Raw genomic sequence first — 19,162 nt, 5'->3', positions numbered from 1 at the left:
GTAGCACCGCTTGTGCATGACCTATGCACATAACGGTTGGATTTGGGGAGGCCTATTTAAGGGGGCCTTCTTCCCCAATGGTCTCTATCTCCTGAGCTCGTGCTCTTCCCCCATTGTTGACCTTCTTCGAGATTGCTATCTCTCAATCCCTCCACGGATTCTTGCTAGTTTTTTTGGGGGGAGAGGAGATCTAGATCCTCATCTCCACCAATCACTTTCTCCTCTTTGTGAGGGGGACCCATTGGATCTAGATCTTGGAGTTCATCGTGTTCTCTTCTTCGTTCTTCCTCTCATTTTTCTCCCTAGCATTAGTTGCTTCGGTGGGATTTGGGAGATAAGGACTTGGTCACTCCGTGTGCCATTGCCATTGCATTTGGTGCATCGGTTTGAGTTCTCCATGGTGATACGTGGAAGTTACAAGTTGAGAAGCTTATTACTCTTGGTTGCTTGGTACCCTTGAGCTTGTTCCTCTTGGGTGCTTAGGCGCCCTAGACGGTTGGTGGTGCTTCAGAGCTCAATCATTGTGGTGTAAAACTCCGGGCAAGCGTCGGGGTCTCCAATTCGGTTATGGAGATCATCCCGAGTAATTTTACGGGTACCGGTGACCGCCCCCAAGGGTTGCCAAAGTGTACGGGTTCGGTGACCGCCCCCAAGGATTTCCATTTGTACGGGTTCGGTGACCGCCCTCAAGGGCCCCTTAGTGGAATCGCGGCATCTTGCATTGTGCAAGGGCGTGAGGAGATTACGGTGGCCCTAGTGGCTTCTTGGGGAGCATTATGCCTCCACACCGCTCCAAACGGAGATTAGCATCCGCAAGGGTGTGAACTTCGGGATACATCGTCGTCTCCGCATGCCTCGGTTATCTCTTACCCGAGCCCTTTACTTATGCACTTTACTTTGTGAAAGCCATAGTGTTTCATGTTATATATCTTGCTATCACTTAGTTGTTTATCTTGCTTAGCATAAGTTGTTGGTGCACTTAGGTGAGCCTAGTCGTTGTAGGTTTTGTGTTTGGTAAATTTATCGCTAGTTTTATTTCGGATTTGTTCAAGCCTAAACCATAATTATTTTGTTAAGTTAGCTAGGGTGTTGAATGCCAGTAGATAGCCATATGTGTATTTGGTTTGAGGATGAATAGTGAATAGAAGTTGTGGTGATTTTTTTAACTGGGATAGTGAGATTACCCTAGTAGCTTGCAATTTCGGCAGCATGTTAGTGAGTGTTGCATCACATTGTTGAGTCCTCACCAAAAAAATCGATACATAGAGTCGGATAGAGTATGAAAATACATGAGGAGATGACTTTTTAAAGAGTCTTCACTTATAAAAGTGAGGTTTTTGAGCATCGGTTGGAGATGCTCTTTGCGCAATGCGCATTGGGTATGTGCACATGATTTCCAAGAACACACCCTCCATTTGCATGCCCCTTTTCGACAAATGTAATTTTATTGAATCATTGAACCAAGGCAATACAACTGCAAAAGATTATAAATCTGGTTTTTGCATAGCAAGACGCACACAACTATTTAGAGGGAACAGTAAAAAATGTTACATGGTTTTCTATACAAAAAAATGCCTAAGGTTTTGGTGGACCAATCCGTACACTAAACTCTCACCTATGTGGAGGACTGGAGGTAACCCCCGACTATTTTTTTGCATGGTAATATGTGTCTCATTTATAAGATGAAATCAAGTTACAAGGCACGTACACACCGACCTTACAGACCTGAAAAGATAGGATAAACCTATGCAAAAAACCAGCGCCTATCTCCCTCCTTCGACACCACCGAAGCAACCACCAAAGGGGCGGAAGACAGATCACCTCTACACCCGAGCTCGACGCGGCTCCATCGCTGATCAACAGCTTTACGGACCTCCAAAGTCGTTTGCCAGAAGCAAAACCATTGCCGTTGAACGAATCAGACCGGGGCAACATGTCCCCGGACACGCCATCAAGCTCCTGAACTGACATCCCCGCACGACTACAACGTCGGAGGAAGAAACCAGAACTGTCAGCCTCCAACCACAAAACCAGCACAGGATACACCATCTTCTAGATGTGGCATGCGCAAACAGCAGTCTGCGCGTACTCCTGGACGACCACCCGGGCTCCACTCCGACGTTGGAGAAAACGTCGTCGCAACGATGAAGCCCCAGAACACAACTCCACCACGGGGAAGATGCCGCCGCCACACCATCCCCGCTTGGACACACTTCCGTCCAGATCCCTCACCAACCACGGTGTAGAACACCGCATCGGAGAAGAAACTGAAATACTTTTATTCATCGCCAGATCTGAAGAACGACGAGAAGACCAAGCTGCCGATCTACAGGACCGAACAACATACGTTGCCATCAACTCCGAGACGCCGCCGTGAAGGTCGCCGCCGGTGTGGGTTTGGAGTTGAGGCAGATTTATTTGCCCGGGCGTCGCTCCCACCACCACAACGGCGCCCTAAGGAAACACTAGACAAACCCTAACTACAGGCCGGCGTCGAAGCGCCGTGGTCCCCACCTCCTCACGTGGCCGGAGTGACCAAACGGAAGAGGCAGGGACCGGCGGCGGCCGGTGGAGTTGGCCTCAGATGCGATCGCCTCCACGATCGCTTTTCTCGTGGAGCGAAACGTAAACAACTCCATGTCCTCTGGTCACTACAAAATACGTATATCACGTACACAACCAATGCGTACATAAACATATAACCTAGCTGACACATAGAGCTTTTAAATCAGAAAGAGGGAATATGTGATATGGAACCAGAAGAGACATGAAACAGTCAGTGAGGCAGACACAAGAAACAGTCAGTGACCAGAACATCATCCTCTTAACATCCCGTATATGTTGAGATTTTTCTAAAACGGCAAAACATCGTTTTCACGTGGTTTTTATCCGTATCCATCCATCAAATGTTGGCTTAGATATGATATTCTCCCGGCAGAGAGAAGGTATGAATGCGAGTTTCCACGAAACCAGAGGTTCATAGACGAAGAGAGCAAAGCCAACCCGAGGCCGGTGCGAACGTGTGCTGCCTACTCCATGCGGGATCGTGCCTCAGGTTAGGGGCAACATACCTAACTCAACTGATCGATTCCCAGCGTATTTTTCTTCCCCTACCATAGATCCAACATGTCCATCGTGATCGGTTGTTTCCATGGAAATAGTATGGTAGGCGATGGATTTCCCGGCAGAGAAAAAATGGGCCGAACCGACAGAATTCGGCGTCCTAGGGGCGACCGGGGTATTTTTTGACGCCGGCGCAAAAAAATGGCGTCTTGGGGGCCTGTTGGGGGTGCGGCTGGAGATGCTCTGAGGCCTCGAACCAAAATCGCCATGCCTCTCTGCGTCCGAGCTCTCGCCGCCATAAATGGGGAACGATCTGGTCAAAGGCAACTACAGGGGGAGAAAAGGAAAAAATCAAAACAAAAGGGACATGTCGACTAGGAGACGCGACCCACGATATTAACGGGTCTCCCGGAACAGTGTGCGGGCCCGATAACACCAAAAACAACCCGCGTGCCGGGGAAGGAAAGGACTGCACGAGTCTCAACAGCAGGATTGAATGGACGAGAAAACGGATGAAAGCGAATTCTTTTCATCCGGATGAAAAAATAGCAATCCCGTAGAAATATGTGAACTTGTGATGCTAACGTTTTCATGATATAAATAGAAATGAGGTTGCATACATGCCTTGTTTTTCTTTGAACAAATACACCCTAGATACCGAACATGCTAACAATTATCATTGCTAAATGCTGCTATTTTAAAAAGATTGCATTGTGTTACTACTCTATATATTGTGTGCAAGTCTATTGTTAAAGTACCTACTCTGTTTCCAAAAAAGGGTATATAACTTTTTTTTCCGCATCAAACGATGCACCATCAACTACAACACTAAATGGATACAATAAAAAAATATCTTACTATAAATTTAATGCTCGTAATTTGGTATCATAGTTGTTGACTTTTTTTCTACAAACTTTGCCAAACATTACACTGCTTGACTTGAGAGAAAATTTATATACCTTTTGAAGATGGAGGGGAATAGGGACATGAGGCCATCGGCCATTAAACCATTGGGCCGACTTCATATCCCCGAACAAAGCAGAGGGGGTGGCGAGTAGCAGTAGCAGGTCCCTGCCAGAGTGGGTTGACCCACTCCCATCCTTAAAACTCGCACACGTTAGGTTGTCGTAACATTTATGACATTCAACGCGATTTGCATTATATTTGTCGAACCATCGATCTAGCTGACACATAGAGCTTTTAAATCCGAAAGAGGGAACATGGGATATGGAACCAGAAGACACATGAAACAGTCGGCGAGGCAGACACAGGAAACAGTGAGTGACCAGAACTTCACCCTCTTAACATCTCGTATATTTTTCAGATTTTTCTAAAATTTCAAAACATCGTTTTCACGTGGTTTTTATCTGTTTCCACCCATCAAATGTTGGTTTCGACATGATATTCTTCCGGCAGACAGAAGGTATGAATGCGAGCTTCCACGGAACCAGAGGTTCACAAACAAAGAGAGCAAACCAGCCCGAGGCCGGTGCGAAAGTGTGCTGCCTACTCCACACGGGATCGCGCCTCAGGTTAGGGGCAACATACCTAACTCGAACGATCGATTCCCAGCGTGTTTTTGCTTCCCCTGCGACAGATCCAACACGTCCACCGCGATCGGTTTGTTTCCATGGAAATAGTATGGTAGGCGATGGATTTTCCGGCAGAGAAAAAGGAAGGACGCCAAGCCGGCCCTCCGCCTACGCCGGGGACACGACGCGGCCCCGCTCCTCCTTCCATCCCCCGTCCTATAAAGCTGCGAGACTCTCGGCGCGGTCCTCCTCCCCACACCGTCCGAAAATAAGCAAGGCAATGGCCGGCGAGCATCAGCAGAGCCAGGGCGCGGCCAAGGCCCTGTCCAAGGGCTCGCCGTCGCCGTCGTTCCGCCTGCGTAACGGCAGCCTGAACGCGGTGCGGCTGCGGCGCGTGTTCGACATGTTCGACCGCAACGGCGACGGCCAGATCACGGTGGACGAGCTGGCGCAGGCGCTTGACGCGCTCGGGCTGGAGGCGGACCGCGCCAGCCTGGCCGCCACCGTGGGCGCGCACGTGCCGCCCGGCGCCTCCGGGCTCCGCTTCGAGGACTTCGAGGGCCTCCACCGCGCGCTCGGCGACGCGCTCTTCGGCGCCCTCGCGGACGACGCCGAGGAGGGCGGCGCCGGCGGGCAGAACGAGGAGGAGATGCGGGAGGCCTTCAAGGTGTTCGACGTGGACGGCGACGGCTTCATCTCGGCGTCGGAGCTGCAGGAGGTGCTCAAGAAGCTGGGCATGCCCGAGGCCAGCAGCCTGGCCAACGTCCGGGAGATGATCTGCAACGTCGACCGCGACAGCGACGGCCGCGTCGACTTCGGCGAGTTCAAGATCATGATGCAAGGGATCAACGTCTGATCTCACGCGCGCGTACGTCTTCGCACGATCGATCTTCGGGGTTTTACAATTACACACAAGCCATGCATGCATCGGCTCACCGTTTATGTATAGTATAAGCTTGATGATGAAGAACAGCCCTTTCTTATCTTTTTTATTGATGTTCGTCCACGATATGCTCAGATGCAATGCAACCTCTCAAGCTCCAAGAAAATGGAGAAGAGAAGGGATTGCAAGATTAATTTATAGGTTTCATACATACAATCCCCAAAGGTTCAGATTACAGGGCCGTTGAACATTATTATTTGTGTGTCTAATCATGTGGTACTGTAAACTTTTGTCGTGAACATTTCTTTTCAACATAGTATAATCATATATGCGCTTACCCCTGGCATCTTTAGGTTACTGGACTGACACACCATCTTAAAATTGAAAAAATCAGCACATGCGCTTTTTAGTCACAGAAATATCTCCTCCCACTAAACAAACATTGTCGAAAAGTCCAAAATAAATCCAAAAAAATGGGTGCACAAGCGTCAAGACTAGGACTGGGTGGGAGAACCACATGAGAGAACCCGGACACGCCACACCAGCCAGGGTGCACCCACACTCGACAAGCCCCAAGAAAGGAACAATGTGCCGCTTAAGGCATACGCAACGGTGACGAACCAAAGGATGCCCTAACACGGGACATTCAAGAAAATAAGCAAATTACAACCCGGTTTGTAGCTTCTACCCTCCGACGATGCAAGATATTTCAGAAAATTAGCAAAACAGGACTTCGTTCATACAAAGTCCAATCACTAGCACGAACCAATGGCAGCCTTCCCCCACTCCCTTCATCATAGGAGTCAACTTAACATTGTATCATGTAGTTAGAAAAATGACATGCTAAGGTCCAGCTATACCAACGCCCCGAAAAAGAAGTTGTCATCGTAAAAGCCTTATGTAGATCAGAAATATTCGAGTCGAACCATTTTCTGGACTAAACTTACGTCGGGTTCGGAACAATGGCAAAGAGAACGCCGCAACGATAGAGGGATTATGATTACACATAGAGCGATATAAATCGCATCATATAGACACCCAAGGAGAGAAAAGGAGACCATAGCCTTATCTCTACCGCAAAATGGTTGAGGAACCTCACTATTGACACCACGCGGAGCAACCCAAGATATAATTAGTGATTTTGCTTTTCTTTACAACCTATTCACACGCTGAGAGTTACCCTTGTGCTTATTTTGAGCTCAAGTGATTCCACAGGCATGCCGATGTTTTAATCCTATTTTGGCTAATATTGACAAAAAATAAAATTGACTAACCATCGACACAAATCCTATGATTTTCACCATACTAACAAAAATGGCATGGTTGGTTATTCACTAAAAGAGCCCTTGATTGGTGCCGAGCATTCCTAGCATCTCATCGCATGCCATATTCCAACCAAGCTTTACCCCTTTCCCACTAATTGCTCAACGAAAATATACCCAGTTCTTACACACCACAAAGCTCAAGGAAGATGGAAAGGAGTGATAGCGAGTTGGGACACTAGTAAACCCGCTTATATGCATTCACTCTCAAAAACATCGGTACCATATAGCATCGGGAGGTAAGATCTTCCATCCACGATTGTTGATTATGCCCACACATCATAAATCAAAAGCCATTGCATCTAAGGTGATGTGCTAGATGAAGGGAGCAATGAGATCATGGAATTACACCATCCCGACTTTGAACAAAATATGCTTGGATGGGGACAATCGACGCCGGTTAAAAATGTTCTTGATGCACCAATGAAAGCTCGTTTGATTATACACATAGCCCTTCCAGGGATTATAGGGTATTACCATGCGTGTAATGCTGTCATTTGACTCGCCCAATATCTTTTTTTTGATGTAACTCGCCCAATATCTTAACATGCACAAAAGTCAAAATTACACATTGACTGAATATTGGTATGTGGATAGATCAACAGTCGGGAACTTAAGTATTCTTGTTCTTCATGACAACTGGATCAACTGGCTCAACTTAAATACTCCCGCCCCCTTCAATCTTACGCCTATTGTGGCCTCTGTTCTAGCATGTGAAAGTATAAGAGGCGTCCAGAAAGAACACACTGATATGGTTGCATACCAAATCAAAACGATTAAAGCTAGAGGAAGGAGTTGAGATTCAAGATGGTGGTCTCAGAAGGTTATTCATGTTGTTGATTACCTCGGGGTTTGAGGTTTAACGATTGTTGACGATTTTCAACAGAAAAGGGCATTGCCATGGTGACGATAGAGATCAGATTTATACGCACCCCAACATAATGCATGGACGAGTGTATGTGGTTAGGAGGACGGTCCGAAGGCGTCGCTTAAATGATTCTATCTATGCTTTAGTCCATGCCAGACACGGAGGGGGCTTGCATCTACATTCCGTGTTTTCCATGTATTGTAGTTTCTTCAACCAAGAAATCGATGAAGGTGTCTTGTCAAAAACCCACATGATAGTTCCTTCACGAGAAAGACTTTGACTAGCACGATGATGCCGAGCGTCCTTCATACGACGCCATGATCTGTGAACAATGTTTTCAAAGAGGAAAAAATCCAGAGGCAAGGAAGAAGCAAGTGGAGCAGCATGATGATCGACCGGTTAGCATACACCTGATACAGTTACCGTTTCATCACGGTCAGGCCGTGTGCCGACACTGACGCCATGCGCTGTCCTGAGAATTTGGGGGTCTTCATTTTTTTTTTACCATAAAAAGAAGAAGACACAATGGGCAATTCGTCTCATCGCCAGACGCAATGCGCACACGTCATTCCGTTGGGAAGTCAATCCCGTCTCGCACGGTACGACTGCGACAGACGGCGACGGGACGGAGATCCGACGGCCCCACGCCAAAACAGAATGATCCGACGGCCCAGATCTCCCCCTCCCTGTCCCCCGGCTCATAAACCACATTCTTCCCCCCCTTCCATCCACAAGGATCCATCCAAAGACTCACGAGGAGAGAGAGAGAGAGGGAGAGGGAAGGCGAAATCGAGACGCGAAATCCCAAACCCAAACCCTCGGCGACGTCGCCCGCGGGCGAATGGGGGCGGCGGAGGCGCCGGCCCTGGCGGCCGCGCCCGCCGCGGGGGGCGGGGGCGAGCTGCTGGAGCGGAGGGTGATGGCGGCGGTCAAGGCGTCGGAGGCGCGCGGGGACCCGCCGCTGCTGCGGGCGGTGGAGATCTCCCGCCTCGCCGCCGGGGAGCCCGGGGCCGGGGTCCCCAGCGCGGACCTCGCCGGGATCCTCGTCTCCAACCTCTGCTTCGCGCACAACTCGCCCTCGCTCTGGAAGCTGCTCGACCAGGCCATGTCGTCCCGCCTCCTCTGCCCGCTCCACGTCCTCGCGCTCCTCACCGCCAGGTCCGCGCCGGTGCCCGCCCGTTTTTCCCGCCGTTTTAGAAGGATATGCGAGAGTGACTCTCCGGCGGTGGTTTTTGCAGGGTTCTGCCGCAGCGCCGGGCGCAGCCGGAGGCGTACCGGCTGTACCTCGAGCTGCTGAAGGGCAACGTCACGTCCTTCTCGCTGTCGCTCCTGGCCGGGCCTAATCGTGACAAGTAGGGGTTCAGCTATGCAATGTTTGAATGCGAGCCCCCGTTTAGATTTCGGCTATCAGTGATCTGTATGCTGCCTGCTAGTTGCTGCTCAGTTGCTCATACATGGTTACTTTGCCTCCCAGGATAACAAAATCCATCGACGCTGCTCTGCAACTGTCTAAAAGCTACGGGGTTTCTGGGACGGACTTTGGCCATGTTGTCATCCTGTTTGTGTTGATTGTTATCACCAAACTGATCGATTGTGTGCTGGAGGATTGCGGCATTTCATCTGGAATGACACAGGAGCAGGAGAGTGTATATCCCACTGAAGGGCCCCAGCCCATGGACATGGATGTCAAGGGGGTCTCCGCTGTGAAGCAAAATGAGCAGCGTGAACAGTTGCGTCGAAAGAACACCGTCATGTCTTTGGAAGTGTTGCATATCATGGCCGCTGATAGGAAGATTCAAGCATTTCTGCGCTTGATATGTCTTAACATGTACGTGTTGAACAAACTTATTAACATGTCAACTTTGTAGATATTCATACCCATGGGCATTCAGTTTTGCCTGCAGCTAATCGTCATATTTTGGCACCCGTTACCTTGTTGGGTTACCATGTGAGGATAAGGGGACAATCAGGTCTTTTTTTTTACAATCAAATATAACAAACGGAGTAGGCACAAGTATTATAAATAACCATAGTAATGATGTCAAGGTAAAGCTGCATTTCTGTAGGCTGTTCCGACTCCTTTTCCACTTTGCACAGACAGTGACTACTCTAATGTTAACTTACTGCTCCATTAGCTATTCCCTTTTTATTTTCGATTTGTGAACATGCTCTAAAGAACTAGCCATGGACAGGGGTGCGTGGACGTTAGCTATCCACGTGCCAGAACTATGACTAGGTTTCGAGATCTTATGGGTTGCAACTCTAGCCTACCCCAACTTGTTTGGGACTGAAAGGCTTTGTTGTTGTCGTTGTTGTAAACATGCTCCATTATTATGTGTTAAGAATGTAAGATTTTTCTTATATACAAATTCACATCACCTTGCCTAACAACTATTAAAAAAACAACTTGTCAGTCCATTTGTTCTTTGGTGTAGCTAAGAATCAACATTACAAATGGCAAGTTTGTGCTAATTAGACAATTTTCTAGGTTAGGCCTGACAAATTCAGTGTTCTGAGCCAGAGGCTGACACTGATTGAAGCTCACAAGATGGCACTCGAGAGATTATTGCCTACTAGTCATAAAATTGATGATCTCGTGATGTATATCTGGAGAGTGAGCAATCTAGATTACCAACCAAACAACAAACGGCTTGTGGGTGTTCTTGGTAACTTGAGATCCAGCAATTCCATGCTGGGCCAACTTACAGGAGCTGGGAGAGCTGCCTGTTGGATTATATTTGATATTTACATGGAGAATGCAATGGATGGGAGGCATCTAGGCGGTATATCTGCTATCGAGATTATAAAAGGTACTCCCACACGATCAGCTTATATTGACTTGAAATATTTCACCTTTTTATCTGTGTTAGACTGTTAGTGTCTGAAGAGCTTTTTACATATCCGTGCTGTCGTCTTGATATAGTAACCGGCAGTGTGAATTTTGATCATAATGTTTAGATCTTCCAATTTTATTATAGGTGTGGCATGGTTTTCATTGACTAATACCATATTTGCCTTGATTCAGAAATGTCCAAGACAGCCCAAGCAATTAATGAGGCAAGTTGGCAGGAAACTTTTAAAGCTCTTTGGATTTCTGCCCTTCGTCTTGTACAGCGGGTAATAAACATTTCCTTTGATGTATTATCATGGGTGAAATCATATCACTTCTTTTGTGGCCTCCTCACACGCTGATGTCGTTGCTAGGCTAGAGAACCTCTAGAGGGTCCAATTCCTCATCTAGACACAAGATTATGCATGCTATTAGCTCTTATTCCACTAGCAATTGCTGCAATTCTCAAGGAAGAAACTGATGCATGTGGAGCTGAAGGAAACAAAAGTCTGCCCCGAAGACTAGGACTTGTATCTTCTCTTCAGGATTTGGTGCAATATCCAGGACTTCTTGTACCACCTTCATCATTGGTGAATGTGGCCAATGCTGCGGCTTCAAAAGCTGCAATATTTAGGGCCAACTGTAAGGTTGTTGGTGGCAACCCTAGCATGATTGGCCAGAGTGACTCTTCGACGAAAGCTGGTACCTGTACCTTTCCTTATTCACTGAGGTTACTATTTGTGACAATTTTTGTGTATATGCAATCTGTCTTGGCATTTCTGAAAATTGTTGCTTGTGAGTATTTGTGATTTTTCCTGTTAGGCATATTTTCCCTGTACTTCTTTTAACAATGCCATGTCCTTCTATTATATCAATCTAAGTAGAGTATTATATTTGTGCTATCAATTTGGTCATGTTTGGTAAACTAGACTGACTTCTGACTGCTTAGTAGATCCTGGTAGTATTCTGTTTTATTATTTAGTTGCTAGCTGTTCTTTGATTTTATATTTTCATACTGTTGCACCAATACTTTGAAAACATATTTATCTCTGGTCTTAGCTTTTAACCCTCCCCCCTACTACCTATCATTTTTCAGTTGGAAACATGCTACATCTTATAGTTGAAGCCTGTATTTCGAGGAATTTGATCGACACAACTGCTTACTTGTGGCCTGGTTATGTTGTACTACCGGGGCATTCGAAGGATACATCTTTACCCCAGGAATCGCCATGGGTAAACTTTATGCAAGGAGCTCCACTATCTGATCCACTGAAAAATGCTCTCATTGCTACTCCTGCTTCAAGGTATATGGAGCTAAATCTGGAACCAAAATAGAAATTTTAGGGGCTAGCATTGAATTAAACAGTTTTTTTCCACTCTGCCGAGTATTTTAAAGCAGTTTTCTTTCTGAACTGCATCTTTGCTACAAAGCGAAGTTAAAACACATTTCTTGGATATTATTCTACCAGGAATCTCCATTTTTTTAAGTTAGTTTCTTAGTTCAATATACTTCTCAATTCACCCCTGCACTTCCCTGGTCCTACATATCTGTATATCATGTTAGTTCTTTGATTTGTAGTTCTGTTTTGTCTATTCAGTGTTGCAGAACTGGATAAACTGTACCACATCGCATTGAATGGTTCAGAACAAGAAAAGTCAGCTGCAGCTAAAATTGTGTGCGGTGCATCACTTGTGCGTGGTTGGAATATTCAGGTAATTTACTTTTATTTATTGTTAAGAGTTCCCAACATGCTTACATTGCCAATTTGCCATGAAAAATTACAAGTAAATAATAATCAATCAAAATTCCTTAAGGTCTTGTAAAAATATTTAGTGATTTTTGGCGAGTTGATCTCCACAACAGTATACGGAATAATATTGAGTTGACTTGTCCATGCTTTCCAAATCCACTATTTACTTTATGCTGATTCTGGTAAAAATCATATCTTAATATCAGTGATTGTTCGCTAGCGTTAAGCAAATAGTTCAGAAAATGGCCCCAAACTTCATGGCTCTAGTACATATTTCTTTGCTGTATTAGAAAAAGCAAGGCTAGCCTATATTTCTGAATATAGGACAAGTTTATGTTTTCAGCGTAGAAATATTCTGAACTGCACATTTTCTAATTTGCTACGTCGTTGAAGCTTTTTTTACTTACTAGATACATCTGTTTGAGTGTCATCTAATTCCGGACGGGGGGAGTAGTTTTCTGGGGCTACACTTGTGAGCACACGGAAATGGGTCTGAAAATTCTATCTGGCAACTTTTCCTTTAAAACATCTTATTTATATTCTACATGTTTTCTTCAGGAACATGTTGTCCGCATGGTGGTCAAGTTATTGTCGCCTCCTTTGCCCTCAGATTCTTCATTACAGGGGAGCATGAGCCACTACCTTAGTCAGAAGTCTACCTTAAATGCAATCTTACTTGGTGTCTCATATGTCGATGCTGTCCACATTTTTTCTTTGTATGGAATGGTAGGCAATGCACTGTCTGCTTGACTGTAATATTCTTGCAACAATCCATTTTTAACATATGAAATTGGTGGCGGAGAAAATATGTTCTTTTTTTGTTTGTCTTGAAAGTAGAAAAAGAAGCGAGTTCATGGCAATTGGCTGGTACCCAGGGGAACTGGCATCTCCATTTGCTAAAGCCTAACTACATTGTTTAGCAAATTCCAAGAGCTTGAACAATGCCTCAGTGTCACATTTTGTCACTGATACAAAAAAGAAGACAAGTTTACCCTTATAGTGCATGTGGATATAAATTTATGTCCGCATGCAATATCTCAGTTCCTGTTGTGTCATTTTCAAAGTTGGCACCTCATATGCCTATCAGCCCTTCTTTAAGATGCTTTGATGGCAAATCCATGTTCTTACCACTTTTCTGGCATATCTGTTCTAAGACTTGATGGCCGAAGTTGCTCTGTAGGTTTTGAGATGCACCACATAAAGTAGTGATCTAAACGCTCTTATATTTCTTTACGAAGGGAGTATCGAATAGATAGATAACTACTTTCACTTTTCATGTGCTCTAGAATAATGTTGTCTGCAGTCTATATGTTTGTGCTGTTTGTTAGTTCACAATATAATAACCTTTTGTCATACAGGTTCCAGATGTTGCTGCAGCTTTAATGCCACTCTGTGAAGCTTTTGGGTCAATGCCACCCCCATCTAACCACAGGTCTACCATTGTTGATGAAACGTCGGTTTACTCGGTCTTCTCTTGTGCATTTCTTTGTCTTCTCCGGTTGTGGAAATTTTACAAACCCCCTCAAGAGTATTGTCTTGCTGGCCGTGGAGGCTCGGTAAGGTTGGAACTTACTCTGGACTATTTGGTGTTAATGCACAATAGCCGTATTGAGTTCCCAAATTCATCTACTACTAGTACTAACTCTGGCAGCAGTACGGGCTCGTTCGACGAGGTCCCAACCCAACCAATTTATATTGACTCCTTCCCCAAGCTAAGGGCTTGGTACATTCAGAATCAAGCTTGCATAGCCTCTACTCTTTCTGGACTTGGCAATACAAACCCTGTCCATCAAGTTGCAAACAAAATTTTGAGTATGATTTGCCGGAAAATTACTAAAAGCGGGGTAGTATCTGGTAATCTTTCATCTGCTTCCAGTAGCAGTGTCAGTGGTTCCTCTCTAAGTACATCTGACGATTCTTACCAAAGGCCGACACTTCCAGCATGGGAATTTCTAGAAGCAGTTCCTTATGTTCTTGAAGCTGTTCTTACAGCTTGTTCTCACGGGAGGATTTCCAGCCGAGACATGACTACCAGTAAGCAACCTCCTTGCTTCCATTTTAATATATTATATTGATTTTCCAGTCCTATGGGGATATGTCTTAATCTCATTCATGTGTTAATGTGCCGTTGCATTGCAGGTTTAAGGGATCTAGTGGACTTCTTACCAGCTTCTCTTGCTGCAATTGTTAGTTACTTCTCAGCAGAAATTACACGAGGAATATGGAAAGCTGTCCCTATGAACGGAACTGAATGGCCCAGCCCTGGTGCTGCTCTTCACTCCATTGAAGATGAAGTAAAGGAAATCCTTGCATCTGCTGGTGTTCAGATTCACAGCTGCTATCCACGTATAACCTGCTTCCTATTCTTATGCATCAATTTAGTTGCATTAGTTCATACTATGTGTGATAGCCTTCAGGTTTTCAGCATCATCTTTGCAGAAAATTTGCCCCAATATCTTTATTGCTCTATGTGCTTATAGAAAATTTACATTTTACTCTTGCAGGTGGTGTGCCGCCAATGCTTCCTTTACCAATGGCTGCACTTGTCAGCTTGACAATTACGTTTAAGCTGGATAGGAGTCTCGACTACATTCACGGGATCATTGGTCAGGCACTGGAGAACTGTGCAGGGGGTAGTTCCTGGCCAAGCATGCCCATCATAGGGGCCTTGTGGACACAGAAAGTGCGAAGGTGGCATGATTTTATTGTCCTCTCATGTATCCGGTCTCCGTTTGGTAGAGACAAAGATGCTGTGGCACAGCTCATCCAAAGTTGCTTCTCATCCTTTCTGCGCTCATCCCCATCCAGTGGGTCTGATATTACTGCAAGCCGTGGAGTTGGAGCTTTAATGGGAGAGTCAATCACAGGCCACCAAGGTCTTCATTTTCCCATGGCCCCTGGATTCATCTACCTGAGAACTTGTCGAACATTCCACGATACTTACTTTGTGAGCGAGATGATCCTCAGGCAAGTGATTGATTGTTCCCACAAACTTGCAAATGGCTGGTCTTCCAATGGGCCTCCACATGTAAAATCAGGTCGACCGCCACTGTCTGGTGCTGCATCCATGGCTTCTCAGGTTGCCATGCTTGGTGCGGGACTGCTGTGTGTTGCAGGGGGGCCTCTCCTGGTCCAGGTGCTATATGAGGAGACCTTGCCGACCCTACTGCTATCAGCTCAGGAACAGATGTTGGAAGACCCTGGACCAGTGGCCAGCAGACTTCAAGGTTATGCCATGGCCAACATGCTTTTCTTCTGTGGGAGTCTACTCTGGGGCTCAGAAAAGACTTCTCCCATCATGAAACTGTCATTCCTCTCGAGAAGACCGCGAGTGGTGGGCACCCACATGGATTTCATTGCTGGTGTTCTGGATGGGCACATCCTGCTGGGGTGCGACCCAGGTACGTGGAAGGCGTATGTATCGTGCTTTGTATTCCTTGTGGTGAAGTTTGTCCCGACATGGCTACGGGACATAAAACTGGACACGCTGAAGAAGATTGCCGCGGGGCTTCGAAGTTGGCACGAGAACGATCTTGCTCTGTCACTACTCGAGCGAGGAGGACCAAAGGCAATCTCTGCTGTAGTTGAAACCTTGCTACAATGATCTTGCCTTATGGAATTTTTTGCCCCCAACCCAACTTGTAGGAGCCATTGCAGTCTCAAGCCTGAATTCCTGCTGGTGAGCCATCAGGCCAGCAGATAGTCGTGTTCATTTGTGGACTAGTGTCACGTCATCTCGTATGGCCTCTTTGCTGGATGTTTGACTGAAGTATGTAAGTTAAAATTCTCAGAGCCGATGACAAGTATCCTGGGTAAAGTGCCCCAGCTGTAATAACATGTGTAATATAGTGGGGCACTGTGCGTTTACAATTAGTTAGCCCCCCCTTTTCCAAGAAAATTTGGCCCTCTCGAAGGCTTAGACTTCCAGTTTGCCTGCGAATTTTGGTAGGTCGGCTATGGAGGCTCTGAATCTTTGGGATATCATTGTGGTAACGAATTTGTTATCTCCTTATGATATGTTATTTACAACGTTAACATAGTGTTATCATGAGAATAATATTCCGAGTCCTCACTCAGAAAAAGAGTTGATGAATTTTGAGCACTGAATTTGGGGATGCAATCTATTTTCCAGTGTTGAATTTTATAAATGTAATGAGACAGTTCTTCATGTAAGCAATGTGGCAAAAATGTTCAAACTTTGTATTACTATTTAAATGTTTGAACCTGGTATTATTTTGCGTCATCAACATAATACTAGATCGACGAGGATACATGAGAGTGGTTTGTGACTTTGTGAACAAGTTTTATGACCCCACGGAACGGATAGTCATTTTGCTAGCCTTCCTGAGGAGCAAGAACCGCCAAATGTGTTTCTAACAAAAAAGCAACCACTTCCGTGAAAGCAATTTTGAAGAGAACAAAGGATTTTGGCATCAACGAAGGCAATTTATTGGTGGAAAGGGGGAAAATAAATTCAAAGGTCTACCAAAAAAGCTGAAGGTAGCATCTAGTCCAAGTCCAGGAACCAACTCAAGTTGGAATGAGGATGGAGAAGTGGATTTTACCCCAAAAAGTCAACACGTGCAAATGTCACATCCTAGGATCGGAGAGCTTCAAAAGAACGAAGACGGAAAGGTCATTTTTTTTCTTTTTCTTGAGAAATAAGGTCAAAGGTTCTTGCACTCCAGAGAGTGATAATCTTTACATACTGGAATAGGAAAAAAAAAAAAACTGAAACACACCGAGGAAAGAAATGGAGGCATCCAGAGATCTCGAGAGATGAGCAATTTCACATCACCAATGGTCCGGCGGTGATGGGCGCTTTTACCCTTGGCGATGAGCAATTTCAATTGTTTGTGATGAACAAATCTTGGGAGAGGGGGAGGGGCGCCAAGCGACCGACTCTTTAGGTCATCTCCTTTCGCCCAAAGCCATCCAAGCATTTTGTACTGTATCCATGATATGCTTTGTGAGAAGCAAGGAGCACTACGTCATAATGGAATGAACTATGCCACCGAGACTTGAGAGTGCAACCCTCGGCAATCTCCCACATCATCTTCGGGTCAGCAGGCTCCCACAAGAATCCTTGGCGACGAGCACATGCAGCAAGATCAGAGGCTATGGAGAATGGTCGCACAGTCAGGCCACCACGACGTGTACGTGAGTGTATGTTCATGCCGCCACTTCTTTCGGATAGAATCATCAATCTCTCCTCGGTTTGACATCCATCGGCTTTGTAACGCCTTCTGTCAGACAAATAAGCTTAGGCCGGAGGAAATTTTGCATCTAATGAGTCGTGCTTGCAACAACAAGATCCGGTCTAGACGTGTTATTTTTTCAAGAAAAGTAGCCGTGAAGATCATCGGTACAGTTTAGTGGGTGGTCCGCCTTGTCGAGCTTGGCATGGAGGTGGCGTAGTTGATCGACGTCGCAAAGGGTTGCACTGTGCTCCTCCTCCTTATCGCGTGTTCCGGTAGAACTTTGTGTTGATGATGTGTCGAGACTATGGTAGAACACGCATGAATAGCGATGTGAACATTATTAGTAGGAGACACAAAATGTTGAGTACAACTTTTGTCTTCATTAAATATCTTCAAATACTCCTATGAGTATAGAAATTTGTGCTCAACTTATATGCGCAGGATTCCATGTCCTTTGGCTTGGAAAGAGAGCAAAGAGGAAGACCACACGGGCCAGTTTTCAACATTCTACGCTCCGCTCTGATCCATATTAATTCGCGAGCTTTGCTACAACTATGGACAAAACTTACGGATAAAATGCTACTCCCTCATGTCCTTTTTACTCCGCGTAGTAGGTTTGGGTCAAGTCAAATTTTACAAAGTTTGACCAAATTTATTTTTAAAAATATCAACAACTACAATACCTAATATATAAACTATGAAACTACATTTCATAATGTATCTAACAATATTGATTTCGCATTGTGAATGTTGATATTTTTTTTATAAGTTTGGTCAAAGTAGAGATACTTTGACTTCGAACAAAACTTATATGCAGACTAAAAAGGACCGGAGGGAGTACTATGTTGATGTGGCATGCAGTAATTACCCTCCCCAAGTTGGAATCATCTTTTGCGATAAAGGTCGCCCTTTATTGACTCATAATGTCGCATCAAGCGGATACAGACACACCGAGCACACACCCGGCCTCTGCACAACTAGGACGCACACACCAAAAAAGAAAGAAAATGACCCATAGGGGTCAAGGTGAAGAGAACAATCCGTTGTAGCAAAACATCAACTACTACCACTGCCTTTGACAACACTCAAACAACGAGAAGGTTCCCCCAACAACGATACCTTCAGTAAGGAAATGATGCATGAACACCGTCATTGCTAGATCGAACCACATAGGCCGAATCATGGATTTTCACCCAGAAGAGAATGACCGAGTATTCTCCAGTCAGTGCTTTCAACAAAGGAGCGTAATCTGCCACTGCCATGTACAACCAATGAAGGCCAGACCTAAGGTTTCACACCGGAACTCGAGACCTGGTATTCACCATCATAGACGAAGTCCTCTATGTTGCCGCCACCAACTTGCTAGTGAAAAAGTCATGCTGCAATGTCCCAATCAACACCAGAATTGCGGATCAAAGTGAACACCATATGCATTTGCTGAGATGGCAGATCTCACCATGCAGACAATGACCGTGCATGCTAGCACCTGGCATCGATGTGGGGAACACCGCGACCGTCACTGAAGCACGATAGATATCTAGTGAAGAAGGACCGTCGTGACGGTGGAGGCATAGTGTAGCCTGGCATACGAAGCTCGATGACCAAATCATGTGCACCACCACCGAGCATCCACCACCATCCGATCGAGTCAGCCAAGATCCGCCTAATCAACACCCGACCGAGACATGACGTTGATCGCCACCCAAACGTCC

General features: G+C 45.7%; 2 protein-coding genes across 2 annotated transcripts; both read left to right on the top strand.

Moving 5' to 3' along the window:
- Positions 1–4,648: 4,648 nt before the first annotated feature.
- On the top strand, positions 4,649–5,764 carry LOC123040612 (probable calcium-binding protein CML24). Its single transcript, XM_044463405.1, has one exon. It carries the CDS (start codon positions 4,705–4,707, stop codon positions 5,449–5,451), a length of 747 nt encoding a protein of 248 aa, XP_044319340.1. The 5' UTR covers positions 4,649–4,704; the 3' UTR covers positions 5,452–5,764.
- Positions 5,765–8,432: 2,668 nt separating this feature from the next.
- On the top strand, positions 8,433–16,306 carry LOC123043670 (mediator of RNA polymerase II transcription subunit 33A). The gene is made up of 12 exons (XM_044466190.1): positions 8,433–8,826; positions 8,907–9,020; positions 9,143–9,496; positions 10,162–10,478; positions 10,694–10,785; positions 10,873–11,200; positions 11,595–11,802; positions 12,097–12,211; positions 12,808–12,975; positions 13,608–14,283; positions 14,389–14,595; positions 14,754–16,306. Exons 1-12 carry the CDS (start codon positions 8,510–8,512, stop codon positions 15,851–15,853), a joined length of 3,996 nt encoding a protein of 1,331 aa, XP_044322125.1. The 5' UTR covers positions 8,433–8,509; the 3' UTR covers positions 15,854–16,306.
- Positions 16,307–19,162: the final 2,856 nt, after the last annotated feature.

The sequence above is a fragment of the Triticum aestivum genome, chromosome 2B (assembly GCF_018294505.1).
Source record: "Triticum aestivum cultivar Chinese Spring chromosome 2B, IWGSC CS RefSeq v2.1, whole genome shotgun sequence".
NCBI lineage: Eukaryota > Viridiplantae > Streptophyta > Magnoliopsida > Poales > Poaceae > Triticum > Triticum aestivum.
Note: the sequence above shows the minus strand (reverse complement) of the source record. Positions and strands in the feature narration are given on the sequence as shown.